Source organism: Lissotriton helveticus, chromosome 2_1, assembly GCF_964261635.1.
Source record: "Lissotriton helveticus chromosome 2_1, aLisHel1.1, whole genome shotgun sequence".
Lineage (NCBI taxonomy): Eukaryota > Metazoa > Chordata > Amphibia > Caudata > Salamandridae > Lissotriton > Lissotriton helveticus.
In genome coordinates, this window is record NC_136059.1 from 155,699 (window position 1) to 177,710 (window position 22,012).

General features: G+C 55.2%; 1 protein-coding gene and 1 long non-coding RNA gene across 2 annotated transcripts in view; both read right to left on the reverse strand.

The window, feature by feature from the left end:
• Positions 1-22,012, reverse strand: part of LOC144819158 (integrator complex subunit 10-like) — a gene marked incomplete at its 3' end in the record, with an annotated part of 321,688 nt that overhangs the window by 105,612 nt on the left and 194,064 nt on the right. The window contains exons 4-5 of the mRNA XM_078677130.1: positions 5,996-6,165; positions 4,171-4,304 (exon numbers count right to left, since the gene is read on the reverse strand). Of these exons, the coding sequence (XP_078533256.1) occupies positions 4,171-4,304; positions 5,996-6,165 (304 nt within the window). The remainder of the gene's footprint in view (positions 1-4,170; positions 4,305-5,995; positions 6,166-22,012) is intronic.
• On the reverse strand, positions 19-2,693 carry LOC144819170 (uncharacterized). The gene is made up of 3 exons (XR_013607221.1): positions 2,528-2,693; positions 703-836; positions 19-153 (listed from the first exon to the last, which is right to left on the reverse strand). It is a non-coding gene; the product is annotated as an uncharacterized LOC144819170 (long non-coding RNA).

A 22,012-nucleotide genomic window follows, 5' to 3' on the forward strand; every position in this document is an offset into this window, starting at 1 on the left:
CACTGTCTGCTTGAATGGAGCACAGCCATATCACTGCTCTGTAATGCATAAAAACATAATCCTTAAGGGACTCTGTGGTGTCACGGTCATGATTGATATTGAAAAAACGAAACGAAAAATTACCTTCACTTCAAAATTACCCGAACGATGTGTCTGAAAAATAATGGGAGACCCATATTAAAAACCGGGCCTTTACAGGCGATAAATCAAAGTGTTGCCTAATGCGGAGGTGGATTGTGCTTACCGATAGTTTAATGGAGCGCTCTTGCAAAAATCCTGCTGGGCCGTGCCTCGCGGTCAATGTGTTGTGAATCACCGGTTTTTTAAATTGCGCGATAACTAAGTATCACGGTGATCGAAAACGGACTATGCGCAAAATGCTTGGTGTGTCGCCAGATAGTGGGGGTGACCATGTCAGAAAGGGGCACTTTCCTCCATCAGACTCTGGAATCTGCGATGTGGGCTGCGAGATCAAGAACCTCAAGCCAGGGTGTCACCTTGGACACTAAACATGACATCTCTTGCTTGTACCACTTCACTTTGAAGTATTTGTTTAAACAAAACTCTTAATACCAGAAACCAGATTTTACACAGTGGACGTTTTCCTCCCGCAAACTACATTTAAAGGTTACTGCTCAAAGGAAGAGGCAGGACATGAAAACACACCTACAGAAGGATTAAGGATCACAAGAAGAAACAAACCATGGTCTTCTCTCTGCCTTCCGGGAGTTTGCGTTTCTTGTGCACGTGTTTGCCCGGCTCGACCTCTATGTCGCTGAAGGCGTTGGCGACATCTTCCAGGAGAATCAGTGGAACCTGGTTCGGAGCGTTTGTGCCTGAGGAGGGCGACAGGAATGAAAGCATTTCATGCGGTCGCCTCACAAGTGTGTTAGATCAGCCAGGCCGGCTGAAAACAACCCGGCTTCTCTATACACAAGCTTCGCAGTATTTTAAGACGGAGTCCTCCCCCCAAGCAGGGAGCCATCAATGGAGATATTTGAAATATAGATATTTGTATAACAATATGAAATAACAATTTATAAAATTGTAAGTAATAAAGAATTATAATGATCATTGACCATGAAAACAATAATAATTTATATTAAAAAATGACTTCTGATAAAAATCAAAAAAAGAAAACAAATAATAATGAAATAGAAATTCATCTAATTCCATAGAGACACTTGCATTCTCGTAGCCACAACTCGAATGAGCATAGACCGCACGCACGCTTTCCTTTAGCTCTGTTGTCAGAGAGGAGTGAATCTCTGAGATCAGTTTAAAATAGCCTTATAGCTCGCCGTAGCGGGATATACCGGCTATTAAAGGCCCGCTCTGCGTTAAAGGCCAGAGCCGAAGGCGAAGGACTTTAACAAGGGAGCGGGACTTTAATAGCTGGTATAGCCTTGCTATGAAGGGCTATAAGGCTATTAGAACATTCTGCCACTAGAGGGCAGAATGTTCTAACACATAAACAAAGGCTTCTCAAAGCTCGAGGGGATTTAAATCCCCTCGAGCTCCGAGAGGCATTTGTAAGACATTGGAATGTTGTTCTGCAGCCTTTACCAGCCCGTAGACGCCCGGAGCACTCCATTGTCTACAATGGAGCTCCAAACATTCCAATGTTCTAATATGCATCGGGGTTCAGTCACATATACTACCCCAAGTAATTCCCAGTTTTCTCGCGTTGTGTCTCTTTCACTCTGTTCTTGAATCTGCACCTTCAGTTTGACAGATTCAGGGGTGACCAAGCTGGAATCCACAACAACATGCAAGGTGGGCACAGTCTTCATGGAGTCAGAGTCTTATTATAAACGCAAAGGGCTTCTGACGCACAACTGACTTGAACCTTGAGAGGCAGAGCGTCTGCCATACTGGTAGTAATGTTATACGACATACAATGGTATAATATGTGACTGAGTGGAACAATCCAGGTTAGAGCATTGCATCAGATGGGTTGAGGTAAACTGTGTCACTATGGATCAATAATTAATGTTCTGCTTGACACATAACCCTACATTATTTGTTTTGTTCTACAGGACAGCACCATCACCCAAGCCAAGACAGAACTGATCGCTGCGTCTTATGCAGCCATAGATGGGCCGTACAGCCACCTACCTTTGGAGATTAACAATACTTGCCACCAAGAGTCACACACTCAAGCCTCCAGCACAGCACACTACGCAGAGGAGCTCACAAACGAAACAGCTTACATACTCAACAGTCCACTATCAAGGGGCTCCAAACAGCGCAGCCAATAAGAGCATCCTAGTCTGCACTCACATACATCACAAAACCCAGCAGGACAACTGGGACAGTCCTCCTGGTACACTCATGCATACACCACGCCACCAAAACCATTGACCGGACCAAGAACAGATGTGTATCACTCGTAGTAAAATACGCACAATAATGAGCGTAGTATACATTCTTTGTTCAGACGCACAGAGTCCACCATCCAGGTTACTGTCGATTCATGATCTGCGCACACACACTCTTTATAAAACAAAGAGCACTGGAAACCCACCGTGGAAGAGAGAGGGCTGGATGCTGCTGTCGTACTGGAACGCGCTCTTGAAGAACACCAGGAGCGTGCAATGGACCACTTGGTTCTTGTACTTGGAATGCGCTTCACTGTCGAAGTTGCTGATGTATCTGCAAAGGTCCTTCATTCTGTGGAACACATCTCCGAAACTCCTGACGAACAAAACGTATACATGAGACGACAGACGACTCAGACGCAAAACAATTCAAAACAAGCCGTAGATTTGCATGGACATCTTTTTAAACAAGTTTTCAAATAGTTATTTATCTTGTGCTGAATGCATTTTGTCCCAACAGAAGCATCGGATAAATATCTCATATTTACATCTGAATGTGAAGTGCCCCGGCCAACTCGCGAGGCACCCCGGCCAACTCGTGAGGCACCCCGGCCAACTCGCGAGGCACCCCGGCCACCTAGCCAGGCACCCCGGCCACCTCGCCAGGCACCCGGCCACCTCGCCAGGCACCCCGGTCACCTCGCCAGGCACCCCGGTCACCTCGCCAAGCACCCCGGCCACCTCGCCAGGCACCCCGGCCACCTCGCCAGGCACCCCGGCCGATGCATTTCGGGACCAGCGTCCCTTCTTCGGGGGCCTCTGTGGAAGAAATGATATGCAAATTTACTTTCTGCTTGCTAATTTCAATTTAGCCACTACTCAGTGTTGAGTGCCTAGCTCCTCTGTTACAATCAGTTCCTGTCACTAAGCACATTAGAGTTAACCATGCAAAAAAAAACATAACTTTTCAATGGCAGAATTGCTATTGGTAATGATTTAGTCAAAGACACGACAAAGTTGTAAATGCATACTGATTGCTCGATGTGCATTTATACTAGCAGTGCAAACGATCATGTTGATGAATCAGTTTCTCATGTAGAAAACAACGCTCACTCACGTGTGTGTTGCAACCGTCTAGAGTGAACCTCACTGTCTGCTTGAATGGAGCACAGCCATATCACTGCTCTGTAATGCATAAAAACATAATCCTTAAGGGACTCTGTGGTGTCACGGTCATGATTGATATTGAAAAAACGAAACGAAAAATTACCTTCACTTCAAAATTACCCGAACGATGTGTCTGAAAAATAATGGGAGACCCATATTAAAAGCCGGGCCTTTACAGGCGATAAATCAAAGTGTTGCCTAATGCGGAGGTGGGTTGTGCTTACCGATAGTTTAATGGAGCGCTCTTGCAAAAATCCTGCTGGGCCGTGCCTCGCGGTCAATGTGTTGTGAATCACCGGTTTTTTAAATTGCGCGATAACTAAGTATCACGGTGATCGAAAACGGACTATGCGCAAAATGCTTGGTGTGTCGCCAGATAGTGGGGGTGACCATGTCAGAAAGGGGCACTTTCCTCCATCAGACTCTGGAATCTGCGATGTGGGCTGCGAGATCAAGAACCTCAAGCCAGGGTGTCACCTTGGACACTAAACATGACATCTCTTGCTTGTACCACTTCACTTTGAAGTATTTGTTTAAACAAAACTCTTAATACCAGAAACCAGATTTTACACAGTGGACGTTTTCCTCCCGCAAACTACATTTAAAGGTTACTGCTCAAAGGAAGAGGCAGGACATGAAAACACACCTACAGAAGGATTAAGGATCACAAGAAGAAACAAACCATGGTCTTCTCTCTGCCTTCCGGGAGTTTGCGTTTCTTGTGCACGTGTTTGCCCGGCTCGACCTCTATGTCGCTGAAGGCGTTGGCGACATCTTCCAGGAGAATCAGTGGAACCTGGTTCGGAGCGTTTGTGCCTGAGGAGGGCGACAGGAATGAAAGCATTTCATGCGGTCGCCTCACAAGTGTGTTAGATCAGCCAGGCCGGCTGAAAACAACCCGGCTTCTCTATACACAAGCTTCGCAGTATTTTAAGACGGAGTCCTCCCCCCAAGCAGGGAGCCATCAATGGAGATATTTGAAATATAGATATTTGTATAACAATATGAAATAACAATTTATAAAATTGTAAGTAATAAAGAATTATAATGATCATTGACCATGAAAACAATAATAATTTATATTAAAAAATGACTTCTGATAAAAATCAAAAAAAGAAAACAAATAATAATGAAATAGAAATTCATCTAATTCCATAGAGACACTTGCATTCTCGTAGCCACAACTCGAATGAGCATAGACCGCACGCATGCTTTCCTTTAGCTCTGTTGTCAGAGAGGAGTGAATCTCTGAGATCAGTTTAAAATAGCCTTATAGCTCGCCGTAGCGGGATATACCGGCTATTAAAGGCCCGCTCTGCGTTAAAGGCCAGAGCCGAAGGCGAAGGACTTTAACAAGGGAGCGGGACTTTAATAGCTGGTATAGCCTTGCTATGAAGGGCTATAAGGCTATTAGAACATTCTGCCACTAGAGGGCAGAATGTTCTAACACATAAACAAAGGCTTCTCAAAGCTCGAGGGGATTTAAATCCCCTCGAGCTCCGAGAGGCATTTGTAAGACATTGGAATGTTGTTCTGCAGCCTTTACCAGCCCGTAGACGCCCGGAGCACTCCATTGTCTACAATGGAGCTCCAAACATTCCAATGTTCTAATATGCATCGGGGTTCAGTCACATATACTACCCCAAGTAATTCCCAGTTTTCTCGCGTTGCGTCTCTTTCACTCTGTTCTTGAATCTGCACCTTCAGTTTGACAGATTCAGGGGTGACCAAGCTGGAATCCACAACAACATGCAAGGTGGGCACAGTCTTCATGGAGTCAGAGTCTGATTATAAACGCAAAGGGCTTCTGACGCACAACTGACTTGAACCTTGAGAGGCAGAGCGTCTGCCATACTGGTAGTAATGTTATACGACATACAATGGTATAATATGTGACTGAGTGGAACAAACCAGGTTAGAGCATTGCATCAGATGGGTTGAGGTAAACTGTGTCACTATGGATCAATAATTAATGTTCTGCTTGACACATAACCCTACATTATTTGTTTTGTTCTACAGGACAGCACCATCACCCAAGCCAAGACAGAACTGATCGCTGCGTCTTATGCAGCCATAGATGGGCCGTACAGCCACCTACCTTTGGAGATTAACAATACTTGCCACCAAGAGTCACACACTCAAGCCTCCAGCACAGCACACTACGCAGAGGAGCTCACAAACGAAACAGCTTACATACTCAACAGTCCGCTATCAAGGGGCTCCAAACAGCACAGCCAATAAGAGCATCCTAGTCTGCACTCACATACATCACAAAACCCAGCAGGACACTTGGGACAGTCCTCCTGGTACACTCATGCATACACTACGCCACCATAACCATTGACCGGACCAAGAACAGATGTGTATCATTTGTAGTAAAATACGCACAATAATGAGCGTAGTATACATTCTTTGTTCAGACGCACAGAGTCCACCATCCAGGTTACTGTCGATTCATGATCTGCGCACACACACTCTTTATAAAACAAAGAGCACTGGAAACCCACCGTGGAAGAGAGAGGGCTGGATGCTGCTGTCGTACTGGAACGCGCTCTTGAAGAACACCAGGAGCGTGCAATGGACCACTTGGTTCTTGTACTTGGAATGCGCTTCACTGTCGAAGTTGCTGATGTATCTGCAAAGGTCCTTCATTCTGTGGAACACATCTCCGAAACTCCTGACGAACAAAACGTATACATGAGACGACAGACGACTCAGACACAAAACAATTCAAAACAAGCCGTAGATTTGCATGGACATCTTTTTAAACAAGTTTTCAAATAGTTATTTATCTTGTGCTGAATGCATTTTGTCCCAACAGAAGCATCGGATAAATATCTCATATTTACATCTGAATGTGAAGTGCCCCGGCCAACTCGCGAGGCACCCCGGCCAACTCGTGAGGCACCCCGGCCAACTCGCGAGGCACCCCGGCCAACTCGCGAGGCACCCCGGCCACCTCGCCAGGCACCCCGGCCACCTCGCCAGGCACCCGGCCACCTCGCCAGGCACCCCGGTCACCTCGCCAAGCACCCCGGCCACCTCGCCAGGCACCCCGGCCACCTCGCCAGGCACCCCGGCCACCTCGCCAGGCACCCCAGACTCTCAGACAGCTGCATACACCTCACCAAAGAGAGTGAATGCTGACCTTCAAAGGAAAGTCAAAGTGAAGGATGGGATAAAAGAGATAGAAGGTCGGAGAGTGATCAGCTGAGGCACAGACCCAGCGTGGGAAGCAGAGAGAGTGAAAGTAAGGTGATAGATACTAGGACACCTGTGACAGCCAGGCGCTTCTGCTTCTCAACTAACAAGCATTGCTTTTACAACTGGTTGAGGTTTAACAAGGTTAGAGACTGCTTCTTAGCAGGAATAAGGCAAGCTCTTTAAGATAACTTCATAGACATCATACTCCCTTCAACAAGGGTTTAAACCACAGAAGGCACCACTGTGAGCTGATGGCCGCCCGAGTACCTGCAGAGCTCTTTGAGACACCCCCATAGACACCCTGCGGCCATGTCTCAACCACAGAAGGCACCACTGTCAGCTGATGGCCGCCCGAGTACCTGCAGAGCTCTTTGAGACACCCCCTTAGACACCCTGCGGCCATGTCTCAACCACAGAAGGGACCGCGGTCAGCTGATGACAGCCAGAGTACCCTCAGGGCTCTTTGAGACACCCCCATAGACACCCTGCGGCCATGTCTCAACCACAGAAGGGACCACTGTCAGCTGATGGCCGCCCGAGTACCTGCAGAGCTCTTTGAGACACCCCCATAGACACCCTGTTGCCAGGTCTCAACCACAGAAGGGACCGCGGTCAGCTGATGACAGCCCGAGTACCCTCAGGGCTCTTTGAGACACCCCCATAGACACCCTGCGGCCATGTCTCAACCACAGAAGGCACCACTGTCAGCCCATTGCTGCACGAGTACCCGCAGGGCTCTTTGAGACACCCCCATAGACACCCTGCGGCCATGTCTCAACCACAGAAGGCACCACTGTCAGCTGATGGCCGCTAGAGTACCTGCAGAGCTCTTTGAGACACCCCCATAGACACCCTGCGGCCATGTCTCACCCACAGAAGGGACCACTGTCAGCTGATGGACGCCCGAGTACCTGGAGAGCTCTTTGAGACACCTGCGGCCACGTCTCAACCACAGAAGGCACCACTGTCAGCTGATGACCGCCCGAGTACCCTCAGGGATCTTTGAGACACCCCCATAGACACCCTGCGGCCATGTCTCAACCACAGAAGGCACCACTGTCCGCTGATGACCGCCCGAGTACCTGCAGAGCTCTTTGAGACACCCCCATAGACACCCTGCGTCCATGTCTCAACCACAGAAGGGACCACTGTCAGCTGATGGCCGCCCAAGTACCTGCAGGGCTCTTTGAGACACCCCCATAGACACCCTGCGGCCATGTCTCAACCACAGAAGGGACCATTGTCAGCTGATGGCCGCCAGAGTACCTGCAGGGCTCTTTGAGACACCCCCATAGACACCCTGCGGCCATGTCTCAACCACAGAAGGGACCACTGTCAGCTGGTGGCCGCCCGAGTACCTGCAGAGCTCTTTGAGACACCCCCTTAGACACCCTGCGGCCATGTCTCAACCACAGAAGGCACCACCGTCAGCTGATGGCCGCCCGAGTACCTGGAGAGCTCTTTGAGACACCCCCATAGACACCCTGCTGCCAGGTCTCAACCACAGAAGGGACCGCGGTCAGCTGATGGCCGCCAGAGTACCCTCAGGGCTCTTTGAGACACCCCCATAGACACCCTGCGGCCACGTCTCAACCACAGAAGGCACCACTGTGGGCTGATGGCCGCCAGAGTACCTGCAGAGCTCTTTGAGACACCCCCTTAGACACCCTGCGGCCATGTCTCAACCACAGAAGGCACCACTGTCAGCTGATGACCGCCCGAGTACCTGCAGGGCTCTTTGAGACACCCCCATAGACACCCTGCGGCCATGTCTCAACCACAGAAGGGACCACTGTCAGCTGATGGCCGCCCGAGTACCTGCAGGGCTCTTTGAGACACCCCCATAGACACCCTGCGGCCATGTCTCAACCACAGAAGGGACCACTGTCAGCTGACGGCCGCCCGAGTACCTGCAGAGCTTTTTGAGACACCCCCATAGACACCCTGCGGCCATGTCTCAACCACAGAAGGCACCACTGTCAGCTGATGGCCGCCCGAGTACCTGCAGAGCTCTTTGAGACACCCCCATGGACACCCTGCGGCCATGTCTCAACCACAGAAGGCACCACTGTCAGCTGATGGCCGCCCGAGTACCTGCAGAGCTCTTTGAGACACCCCCATAGACACCCTGCGGCCACGTCTCAACCACAGAAGGGACCACTGTCAGCTGATGACAGCCCGAGTACCCGCAGGGCTCTTTGAGACACCCCCTTAGACACCCTGCGGCCATGTCTCAACCACAGAAGGCACCACTGTGGGCTGATGGCCGCCCGAGTACCTGCAGGGCTCTTTGAGACACCCCCATAGACACCCTGCGGCCATGTCTCAACCACAGAAGCGACCACTGTCAGCTGATGGCCGCCCAAGTACCTTCAGAGCTTTTTGAGACACCCCCATAGACACCCTGCGGCCATGTCTCAACCACAGAAGGCACCACTATCAGCTGATGGCCGCCCGAGTACCTGCAGAGCTCTTTAAGACACCCCCATAGACACCCTGCGGCCATGTCTCAACCACAGAAGGGACCACTGTCAGCTGATGGCCGCCAGAGTACCTGCAGGGCTCTTTGAGACACCCCCATAGACACCCTGCGGCCATGTCTCAACCACAGAAGGCACCACTGTGGGCTGATGGCCGCCCGAGTACCCTCAGGGCTCTTTGAGACACCCCCATAGACACCCTGCTGCCATGTCTCAACCACAGAAGGGACCACTGTCAGCTGATGGCCGCCCGAGTACCCGCAGGGCTCTTTGAGACACCTCCATAGACACCCTGCGGCCATGTCTCAACCACAGAAGGCACCACTGTCCGCTGATGACCGCCCGAGTACCTGCAGAGCTCTTTGAGACACCCCCATAGACACCCTGCGTCCATGTCTCAACCACAGAAGGGACCACTGTCAGCTGATGGCCGCCCAAGTACCTGCAGGGCTCTTTGAGACACCCCCATAGACACCCTGCGGCCATGTCTCAACCACAGAAGGGACCATTGTCAGCTGATGGCCGCCAGAGTACCTGCAGGGCTCTTTGAGACACCCCCATAGACACCCTGCGGCCAAGTCTCAACCACAGAAGGGACCACTGTCAGCTGGTGGCCGCCCGAGTACCTGCAGAGCTCTTTGAGACACCCCCTTAGACACCCTGCGGCCATGTCTCAACCACAGAAGGCATCACCGTCAGCTGATGGCCGCCCGAGTACCTGGAGAGCTCTTTGAGACACCCCCATAGACACCCTGCTGCCAGGTCTCAACCACAGAAGGGACCGCGGTCAGCTGATGGCCGCCAGAGTACCCTCAGGGCTCTTTGAGACACCCCCATAGACACCCTGCGGCCACGTCTCAACCACAGAAGGCACCACTGTGGGCTGATGGCCGCCAGAGTACCTGCAGAGCTCTTTGAGACACCCCCTTAGACACCCTGCGGCCATGTCTCAACCACAGAAGGCACCACTGTCAGCTGATGACCGCCCGAGTACCTGCAGGGCTCTTTGAGACACCCCCATAGACACCCTGCGGCCATGTCTCAACCACAGAAGGGACCACTGTCAGCTGATGGCCGCCCGAGTACCTGCAGGGCTCTTTGAGACACCCCCATAGACACCCTGCGGCCATGTCTCAACCACAGAAGGGACCACTGTCAGCTGACGGCCGCCCGAGTACCTGCAGAGCTTTTTGAGACACCCCCATAGACACCCTGCGGCCATGTCTCCACCACAGAAGGCACCACTGTCAGCTGATGGCCGCCCGAGTACCTGCAGAGCTCTTTGAGACACCCCCATGGACACCCTGCGGCCATGTCTCAACCACAGAAGGCACCACTGTCAGCTGATAGCCGCCCGAGTACCTGCAGAGCTCTTTGAGACACCCCCATAGACACCCTGCGGCCACGTCTCAACCACAGAAGGGACCACTGTCAGCTGATGACAGCCCGAGTACCCGCAGGGCTCTTTGAGACACCCCCTTAGACACCCTGCGGCCATGTCTCAACCACAGAAGGCACCACTGTGGGCTGATGGCCGCCCGAGTACCTGCAGGGCTCTTTGAGACACCCCCATAGACACCCTGCGGCCATGTCTCAACCACAGAAGCGACCACTGTCAGCTGATGGCCGCCCAAGTACCTTCAGAGCTTTTTGAGACACCCCCATAGACACCCTGCGGCCATGTCTCAACCACAGAAGGCACCACTATCAGCTGATGGCCGCCCGAGTACCTGCAGAGCTCTTTAAGACACCCCCATAGACACCCTGCGGCCATGTCTCAACCACAGAAGGGACCACTGTCAGCTGATGGCCGCCAGAGTACCTGCAGGGCTCTTTGAGACACCCCCATAGACACCCTGCGGCCATGTCTCAACCACAGAAGGCACCACTGTGGGCTGATGGCCGCCCGAGTACCCTCAGGGCTCTTTGAGACACCCCCATAGACACCCTGCTGCCATGTCTCAACCACAGAAGGGACCACTGTCAGCTGATGGCCGCCCGAGTACCCGCAGGGCTCTTTGAGACACCCCCATAGACACCCTGCGGCCATTTCTCAACCACAGAAGGGACCACGGTCAGCTGATGGCCGCCCGAGTACCTGCAGAGCTCTTTGAGACACCTCCAGACACCCTGCGGCCATGTCTCAACCACAGAAGGGACCACTGTCAGCTGATGCCGCCCGAGTACCCGCAGGGCTCTTTGAGACACCCCCATAGACACCCTGCTGCCATGTCTCAACCACAGAAGGGACCACTGCCAGCTGAAGGCCGCCAGAGTACCCTCAGGGCTCTTTGAGACACCCGCATAGACACCCTGCGGCCATGTCTTAACCACAGAAGGGACCACTGTCAGCTGATGACAGCCTGAGTACCCTCAGGGCTAATTGAGACACCCCCTTAGACACCCTGCGGCCATGTCTCAACCACAGAAGGGACCACTGTCAGCTGATGACAGCCCGAGTGCCCTCAGGGATCTTTGAGACACCCCCATAGACACCCTGCGGCCATGTCTCAACCACAGAAGGGACCGCGGTCAGCTGATGTCAGCCCGAGTACCCTCGGGGCTCTTTGAGACACCTCCACAGACACCCTGCGGCCATGTATCAACCACAGAAGGCACCACTGTCAGCTGATGGCCGCCCGAGTACCTGCAGAGCTCTTTGAGACACCCCCATAGACACCCTGCGGCCATGTCTCAACCACAGAAGGGACCACTGTCAGCTGATGGCCGCCCGAGTACCTGCAGAGCTCTTTGAGACACCTCCATAGACACCCTGCGGCCATGTCTCAACCACAGAAGGCACCACTGTCAGCTGATGGCCACCCGAGTACCTGCAGAGCTCTTTGAGACACCCCCATAGACACCCTGCGGCCACGTCTCAACCACAGAAGGGACCACTGTCAGCTGATGGCCGCCCGAGTACCTGCAGAGCTCTTTGAGACACCCCCTTAGACACCCTGCGGCCATGTCTCAACCACAGAAGGCACCACTGTCAGCTGATGACAGCCCGAGTACCTGCAGAGCTCTTTGAGACACCCCCATAGACACCCTGCGGCCATGTCTCAACCACAGAAGGCACCACTGTCAGCTGATGACAGCCCGAGTACCCGCAGGGCTCTTTGAGACACCCCCATAGACACCCTGCGGCCATGTCTCAACCACAGAAGGGACCGCGGTTAGCTGATGTCAGCCCGAGTACCCTCAGGGCTCTTTGAGACACCCCCATAGACACCCTGCGGCCACGTCTCAACCACAGAAGGCACCACTGTGGGCTGATGGCCGCCAGAGTACCTGCAGAGCTCTTTGAGACACCCCCTTAGACACCCTGCGGCCATGTCTCAACCACAGAAGGCACCACTGTCAGCTGATGACCGCCCGAGTACCTGCAGGTCTCTTTGAGACACCCCCATAGACACCCTGCGGCCATGTCTCAACCACAGAAGGGACCACTGTCAGCTGATGGCCGCCCGAGTACCTGCAGGGCTCTTTGAGACACCCCCATAGACACCCTGCGGCCATGTCTCAACCACAGAAGGGACCACTGTCAGCTGACGGCCGCCCGAGTACCTGCAGAGCTTTTTGAGACACCCCCATAGACACCCTGCGGCCATGTCTCAACCACAGAAGGCACCACTGTCAGCTGAAGGCCGCCAGAGTACCCTCAGGGCTCTTTGAGACACCCGCATAGACACCCTGCGGCCATGTCTTAACCACAGAAGGGACCACTGTCAGCTGATGACAGCCTGAGTACCCTCAGGGCTAATTGAGACACCCCCTTAGACACCCTGCGGCCATGTCTCAACCACAGAAGGGACCACTGTCAGCTGATGACAGCCCGAGTACCCTCAGGGATCTTTGAGACACCCCCATAGACACCCTGCGGCCATGTCTCAACCACAGAAGGGACCGCGGTCAGCTGATGTCAGCCCGAGTACCCTCAGAGCTCTTTGAGACACCTCCACAGACACCCTGCGGCCATGTATCAACCACAGAAGGCACCACTGTCAGCTGATGGCCGCCCGAGTACCTGCAGAGCTCTTTGAGACACCCCCATAGACACCCTGCGGCCATGTCTCAACCACAGAAGGGACCACTGTCAGCTGATGGCCGCCCGAGTACCTGCAGAGCTCTTTGAGACACCTCCATAGACACCCTGCGGCCATGTCTCAACCACAGAAGGCACCACTGTCAGCTGATGGCCGCCCGAGTACCTGCAGAGCTCTTTGAGACACCCCCATAGACACCCTGCGGCCACGTCTCAACCACAGAAGGGACCACTGTCAGCTGATGGCCGCCCGAGTACCTGCAGAGCTCTTTGAGACACCCCCTTAGACACCCTGCGGCCATGTCTCAACCACAGAGGGCACCACTGTCAGCTGATGACAGCCCGAGTACCTGCAGAGCTCTTTGAGACACCCCCATAGACACCCTGCGGCCATGTCTCAACCACAGAAGGCACCACTGTCAGCTGATGACAGCCCGAGTACCCGCAGGGCTCTTTGAGACACCCCCATAGACACCCTGCGGCCATGTCTCAACCACAGAAGGGACCGCGGTCAGCTGATGTCAGCCCGAGTACCCTCAGGGCTCTTTGAGACACCCCCATAGACACCCTGCGGCCACGTCTCAACCACAGAAGGCACCACTGTGGGCTGATGGCCGCCAGAGTACCTGCAGAGCTCTTTGAGACACCCCCTTAGACACCCTGCGGCCATGTCTCAACCACAGAAGGCACCACTGTCAGCTGATGACCGCCCGAGTACCTGCAGGGCTCTTTGAGACACCCCCATAGACACCCTGCGGCCATGTCTCAACCACAGAAGGGACCACTGTCAGCTGATGGCCGCCCGAGTACCTGCAGGGCTCTTTGAGACACCCCCATAGACACCCTGCGGCCATGTCTCAACCACAGAAGGGACCACTGTCAGCTGACGGCCGCCCGAGTACCTGCAGAGCTTTTTGAGACACCCCCATAGACACCCTGCGGCCATGTCTCAACCACAGAAGGCACCACTGTCAGCTGATGGCCGCCCGAGTACCTGCAGAGCTCTTTGAGACACCCCCATGGACACCCTGCAGCCATGTCTCAACCACAGAAGGCACCACTGTCAGCTGATGGCCGCCCGAGTACCTGCAGAGCTCTTTGAGACACCCCCATAGACACCCTGCGGCCACGTCTCAACCACAGAAGGGACCACTGTCAGCTGATGACAGCCCGAGTACCCGCAGGGCTCTTTGAGACACCCCCTTAGACACCCTGCGGCCATGTCTCAACCACAGAAGGCACCACTGTGGGCTGATGGCCGCCCGAGTACCTGCAGGGCTCTTTGAGACACCCCCATAGACACCCTGCGGCCATGTCTCAACCACAGAAGCGACCACTGTCAGCTGATGGCCGCCCAAGTACCTTCAGAGCTTTTTGAGACACCCCCATAGACACCCTGCGGCCATGTCTCAACCACAGAAGGCACCACTATCAGCTGATGGCCGCCCGAGTACCTGCAGAGCTCTTTAAGACACCCCCATAGACACCCTGCGGCCATGTCTCAACCACAGAAGGGACCACTGTCAGCTGATGGCCGCCAGAGTACCTGCAGGGCTCTTTGAGACACCCCCATAGACACCCTGCGGCCATGTCTCAACCACAGAAGGCACCACTGTGGGCTGATGGCCGCCCGAGTACCCTCAGGGCTCTTTGAGACACCCCCATAGACACCCTGCTGCCATGTCTCAACCACAGAAGGGACCACTGTCAGCTGATGGCCGCCCGAGTACCCGCAGGGCTCTTTGAGACACCCCCATAGACACCCTGCGGCCATTTCTCAACCACAGAAGGGACCACGGTCAGCTGATGGCCGCCCGAGTACCTGCAGAGCTCTTTGAGACACCTCCAGACACCCTGCGGCCATGTCTCAACCACAGAAGGGACCACTGTCAGCTGATGCCGCCCGAGTACCCGCAGGGCTCTTTGAGACACCCCCATAGACACCCTGCTGCCATGTCTCAACCACAGAAGGGACCACTGCCAGCTGATGGCCGCCAGAGTACCCTCAGGGCTCTTTGAGACACCCGCATAGACACCCTGCGGCCATGTCTTAACCACAGAAGGGACCACTGTCAGCTGATGACAGCCCGAGTACCCTCAGGGCTAATTGAGACACCCCCTTAGACACCCTGCGGCCATGTCTCAACCACAGAAGGGACCACTGTCAGCTGATGACAGCCCGAGTGCCCTCAGGGATCTTTGAGACACCCCCATAGACACCCTGCGGCCATGTCTCAACCACAGAAGGGACCGCGGTCAGCTGATGTCAGCCCGAGTACCCTCGGGGCTCTTTGAGACACCTCCACAGACACCCTGCGGCCATGTATCAACCACAGAAGGCACCACTGTCAGCTGATGGCCGCCCGAGTACCTGCAGAGCTCTTTGAGACACCCCCATAGACACCCTGCGGCCATGTCTCAACCACAGAAGGGACCACTGTCAGCTGATGGCCGCCCGAGTACCTGCAGAGCTCTTTGAGACACCTCCATAGACACCCTGCGGCCATGTCTCAACCACAGAAGGCACCACTGTCAGCTGATGGCCGCCCGAGTACCTGCAGAGCTCTTTGAGACACCCCCATAGACACCCTGCGGCCACGTCTCAACCACAGAAGGGACCACTGTCAGCTGATGGCCGCCCGAGTACCTGCAGAGCTCTTTGAGACACCCCCTTAGACACCCTGCGGCCATGTCTCAACCACAGAAGGCACCACTGTCAGCTGATGACAGCCCGAGTACCTGCAGAGCTCTTTGAGACACCCCCATAGACACCCTGCGGCCATGTCTCAACCACAGAAGGCACCACTGTCAGCTGATGACAGCCCGAGTACCCGCAGGGCTCTTTGAGACACCCCCATAGACACCCTGCGGCCATGTCTCAACCACAGAAGGGACCGCGGTTAGCTGATGTCAGCCCGAGTACCCTCAGGGCTCTTTGAGACACCCCCATAGACACCCTGCGGCCACGTCTCAACCACAGAAGGCACCACTGTGGGCTGATGGCCGCCAGAGTACCTGCAGAGCTCTTTGAGACACCCCCTTAGACACCCTGCGGCCATGTCTCAACCACAGAAGGCACCACTGTCAGCTGATGACCGCCCGAGTACCTGCAGGTCTCTTTGAGACACCCCCATAGACACCCTGCGGCCATGTCTCAACCACAGAAGGGACCACTGTCAGCTGATGGCCGCCCGAGTACCTGCAGGGCTCTTTGAGACACCCCCATAGACACCCTGCGGCCATGTCTCAACCACAGAAGGGACCACTGTCAGCTGACGGCCGCCCGAGTACCTGCAGAGCTTTTTGAGACACCCCCATAGACACCCTGCGGCCATGTCTCAACCACAGAAGGCACCACTGTCAGCTGAAGGCCGCCAGAGTACCCTCAGGGCTCTTTGAGACACCCGCATAGACACCCTGCGGCCATGTCTTAACCACAGAAGGGACCACTGTCAGCTGATGACAGCCTGAGTACCCTCAGGGCTAATTGAGACACCCCCTTAGACACCCTGCGGCCATGTCTCAACCACAGAAGGGACCACTGTCAGCTGATGACAGCCCGAGTACCCTCAGGGATCTTTGAGACACCCCCATAGACACCCTGCGGCCATGTCTCAACCACAGAAGGGACCGCGGTCAGCTGATGTCAGCCCGAGTACCCTCAGAGCTCTTTGAGACACCTCCACAGACACCCTGCGGCCATGTATCAACCACAGAAGGCACCACTGTCAGCTGATGGCCGCCCGAGTACCTGCAGAGCTCTTTGAGACACCCCCATAGACACCCTGCGGCCATGTCTCAACCACAGAAGGGACCACTGTCAGCTGATGGCCGCCCGAGTACCTGCAGAGCTCTTTGAGACACCTCCATAGACACCCTGCGGCCATGTCTCAACCACAGAAGGCACCACTGTCAGCTGATGGCCGCCCGAGTACCTGCAGAGCTCTTTGAGACACCCCCATAGACACCCTGCGGCCACGTCTCAACCACAGAAGGGACCACTGTCAGCTGATGGCCGCCCGAGTACCTGCAGAGCTCTTTGAGACACCCCCTTAGACACCCTGCGGCCATGTCTCAACCACAGAGGGCACCACTGTCAGCTGATGACAGCCCGAGTACCTGCAGAGCTCTTTGAGACACCCCCATAGACACCCTGCGGCCATGTCTCAACCACAGAAGGCACCACTGTCAGCTGATGACAGCCCGAGTACCCGCAGGGCTCTTTGAGACACCCCCATAGACACCCTGCGGCCATGTCTCAACCACAGAAGGGACCGCGGTCAGCTGATGTCAGCCCGAGTACCCTCAGGGCTCTTTGAGACACCCCCATAGACACCCTGCGGCCACGTCTCAACCACAGAAGGCACCACTGTGGGCTGATGGCCGCCAGAGTACCTGCAGAGCTCTTTGAGACACCCCCTTAGACACCCTGCGGCCATGTCTCAACCACAGAAGGCACCACTGTCAGCTGATGACCGCCCGAGTACCTGCAGGGCTCTTTGAGACACCCCCATAGACACCCTGCGGCCATGTCTCAACCACAGAAGGGACCACTGTCAGCTGATGGCCGCCCGAGTACCTGCAGGGCTCTTTGAGACACCCCCATAGACACCCTGCGGCCATGTCTCAACCACAGAAGGGACCACTGTCAGCTGACGGCCGCCCGAGTACCTGCAGAGCTTTTTGAGACACCCCCATAGACACCCTGCGGCCATGTCTCAACCACAGAAGGCACCACTGTCAGCTGATGGCCGCCCGAGTACCTGCAGAGCTCTTTGAGACACCCCCATGGACACCCTGCAGCCATGTCTCAACCACAGAAGGCACCACTGTCAGCTGATGGCCGCCCGAGTACCTGCAGAGCTCTTTGAGACACCCCCATAGACACCCTGCGGCCACGTCTCAACCACAGAAGGGACCACTGTCAGCTGATGACAGCCCGAGTACCCGCAGGGCTCTTTGAGACACCCCCTTAGACACCCTGCGGCCATGTCTCAACCACAGAAGGCACCACTGTGGGCTGATGGCCGCCCGAGTACCTGCAGGGCTCTTTGAGACACCCCCATAGACACCCTGCGGCCATGTCTCAACCACAGAAGCGACCACTGTCAGCTGATGGCCGCCCAAGTACCTTCAGAGCTTTTTGAGACACCCCCATAGACACCCTGCGGCCATGTCTCAACCACAGAAGGCACCACTATCAGCTGATGGCCGCCCGAGTACCTGCAGAGCTCTTTAAGACACCCCCATAGACACCCTGCGGCCATGTCTCAACCACAGAAGGGACCACTGTCAGCTGATGGCCGCCAGAGTACCTGCAGGGCTCTTTGAGACACCCCCATAGACACCCTGCGGCCATGTCTCAACCACAGAAGGCACCACTGTGGGCTGATGGCCGCCCGAGTACCCTCAGGGCTCTTTGAGACACCCCCATAGACACCCTGCTGCCATGTCTCAACCACAGAAGGGACCACTGTCAGCTGATGGCCGCCCGAGTACCCGCAGGGCTCTTTGAGACACCCCCATAGACACCCTGCGGCCATTTCTCAACCACAGAAGGGACCACGGTCAGCTGATGGCCGCCCGAGTACCTGCAGAGCTCTTTGAGACACCTCCAGACACCCTGCGGCCATGTCTCAACCACAGAAGGGACCACTGTCAGCTGATGCCGCCCGAGTACCCGCAGGGCTCTTTGAGACACCCCCATAGACACCCTGCTGCCATGTCTCAACCACAGAAGGGACCACTGCCAGCTGATGGCCGCCAGAGTACCCTCAGGGCTCTTTGAGACACCCGCATAGACACCCTGCGGCCATGTCTTAACCACAGAAGGGACCACTGTCAGCTGATGACAGCCCGAGTACCCTCAGGGCTAATTGAGACACCCCCTTAGACACCCTGCGGCCATGTCTCAACCACAGAAGGGACCACTGTCAGCTGATGACAGCCCGAGTACCCTCAGGGATCTTTGAGACACCCCCATAGACACCCTGCGGCCATGTCTCAACCACAGAAGGGACCGCGGTCAGCTGATGTCAGCCCGAGTACCCTCAGAGCTCTTTGAGACACCTCCACAGACACCCTGCGGCCATGTATCAACCACAGAAGGCACCACTGTCAGCTGATGGCCGCCCGAGTACCTGCAGAGCTCTTTGAGACACCCCCATAGACACCCTGCGGCCATGTCTCAACCACAGAAGGGACCACTGTCAGCTGATGGCCGCCCGAGTACCTGCAGAGCTCTTTGAGACACCTCCATAGACACCCTGCGGCCATGTCTCAACCACAGAAGGCACCACTGTCAGCTGATGGCCGCCCGAGTACCTGCAGAGCTCTTTGAGACACCCCCATAGACACCCTGCGGCCACGTCTCAACCACAGAAGGGACCACTGTCAGCTGATGGCCGCCCGAGTACCTGCAGAGCTCTTTGAGACACCCCCTTAGACACCCTGCGGCCATGTCTCAACCACAGAAGGCACCACTGTCAGCTGATGACAGCCCGAGTACCTGCAGAGCTCTTTGAGACACACCCATAGACACCCTGCGGCCATGTCTCAACCACAGAAGGCACCACTGTCAGCTGATGACAGCCCGAGTACCCGCAGGGCTCTTTGAGACACCCCCATAGACACCCTGCGGCCATGTCTCAACCACAGAAGGGACCGCGGTCAGCTGATGACAGCCCGAGTACCCGCAGGGCTCTTTGAGACACCCCCATAGACACCCTGCGGCCATGTCTCAACCACAGAAGGGACCACTGTCAGCTGATGGGCGCCCGAGTACCTGCAGGGCTCTTTGAGACACCCCCATAGACACCCTGCGGCCATGTCTCAACCACAGAAGGGACCACTGTCAGCTGACGGCCGCCCGAGTACCTGCAGAGCTTTTTGAGACACCCCCATAGACACCCTGCGGCCATGTCTCAACCACAGAAGGCACCACTGTCAGCTGACGGCCGCCCGAGTACCTGCAGAGCTCTTTGAGACACCCCCATGGACACCCTGCAGCCATGTCTCAACCACAGAAGGCACCACTGTCAGCTGATGGCCGCCCGAGTACCTGCAGAGCTCTTTGAGACACCCCCATAGACACCCTGCGGCCACGTCTCAACCACAGAAGGGACCACTGTCAGCTGATGACAGCCCGAGTACCCGCAGGGCTCTTTGAGACACCCCCTTAGACACCCTGCGGCCATGTCTCAACCACAGAAGGCACCACTGTGGGCTGATGGCCGCCCGAGTACCTGCAGGGCTCTTTGAGACACCCCCATAGACACCCTAGACACCACCATCCTCGTCGCCATTGTTGCAAAGTAGTATATGTAATTTGTAAGGTAAGAAGGTCTAGTAGACATTGGTATTCTTAAGTTAATATTTATTAGTTAAAATTAGGTAAAGTTAAGGTAATAAGGAATAAGGAAGGAGGCCCCACCGGGAGCAGCATCCAGCTGCTCAGCCCACTCAATCAAACTGACCACACATTCAAACCATGCACACAGTAACATTCCAATGACATCATACATACACAGGCTGAGCAGCAGGGAATGAGATGATCAGGATGTAACACATGTCTCAACCACAGAAGCGACCACTGTCAGCTGATGGCCGCCCAAGTACCTTCAGAGCTTTTTGAGACACCCCCATAGACACCCTGCGGCCATGTCTCAACCACAGAAGGCACCACTATCAGCTGATGGCCGCCCGAGTACCTGCAGAGCTCTTTAAGACACCCCCATAGACACCCTGCGGCCATGTCTCAACCACAGAAGGGACCACTGTCAGCTGATGGCCGCCAGAGTACCTGCAGGGCTCTTTGAGACACCCCCATAGACACCCTGCGGCCATGTCTCAACCACAGAAGGCACCACTGTGGGCTGATGGCCGCCCGAGTACCCTCAGGGCTCTTTGAGACACCCCCATAGACACCCTGCTGCCATGTCTCAACCACAGAAGGGACCACTGTCAGCTGATGGCCGCCCGAGTACCCGCAGGGCTCTTTGAGACACCCCCATAGACACCCTGCGGCCATTTCTCAACCACAGAAGGGACCACGGTCAGCTGATGGCCGCCCAAGTACCTGCAGAGCTCTTTGAGACACCTCCAGACACCCTGCGGCCATGTCTCAACCACAGAAGGGACCACTGTCAGCTGATGCCGCCCGAGTACCCGCAGGGCTCTTTGAGACACCCCCATAGACACCCTGCTGCCATGTCTCAACCACAGAAGGGACCACTGCCAGCTGATGGCCGCCAGAGTACCCTCAGGGCTCTTTGAGACACCCGCATAGACACCCTGTGGCCATGTCTTAACCACAGAAGGGACCACTGTCAGCTGATGACAGCCCGAGTACCCTCAGGGCTAATTGAGACACCCCCTTAGACACCCTGCGGCCATGTCTCAACCACAGAAGGGACCACTGTCAGCTGATGACAGCCCGAGTACCCTCAGGGATCTTTGAGACACCCCCATAGACACCCTGCGGCCATGTCTCAACCACAGAAGGGACCGCGGTCAGCTGATGTCAGCCCGAGTACCCTCAGAGCTCTTTGAGACACCTCCACAGACACCCTGCGGCCATGTATCAACCACAGAAGGCACCACTGTCAGCTGATGGCCGCCCGAGTACCTGCAGAGCTCTTTGAGACACCCCCATAGACACCCTGCGGCCATGTCTCAACCACAGAAGGGACCACTGTCAGCTGATGGCCGCCCGAGTACCTGCAGAGCTCTTTGAGACACCTCCATAGACACCCTGCGGCCATGTCTCAACCACAGAAGGGACCACTGTCAGCTGA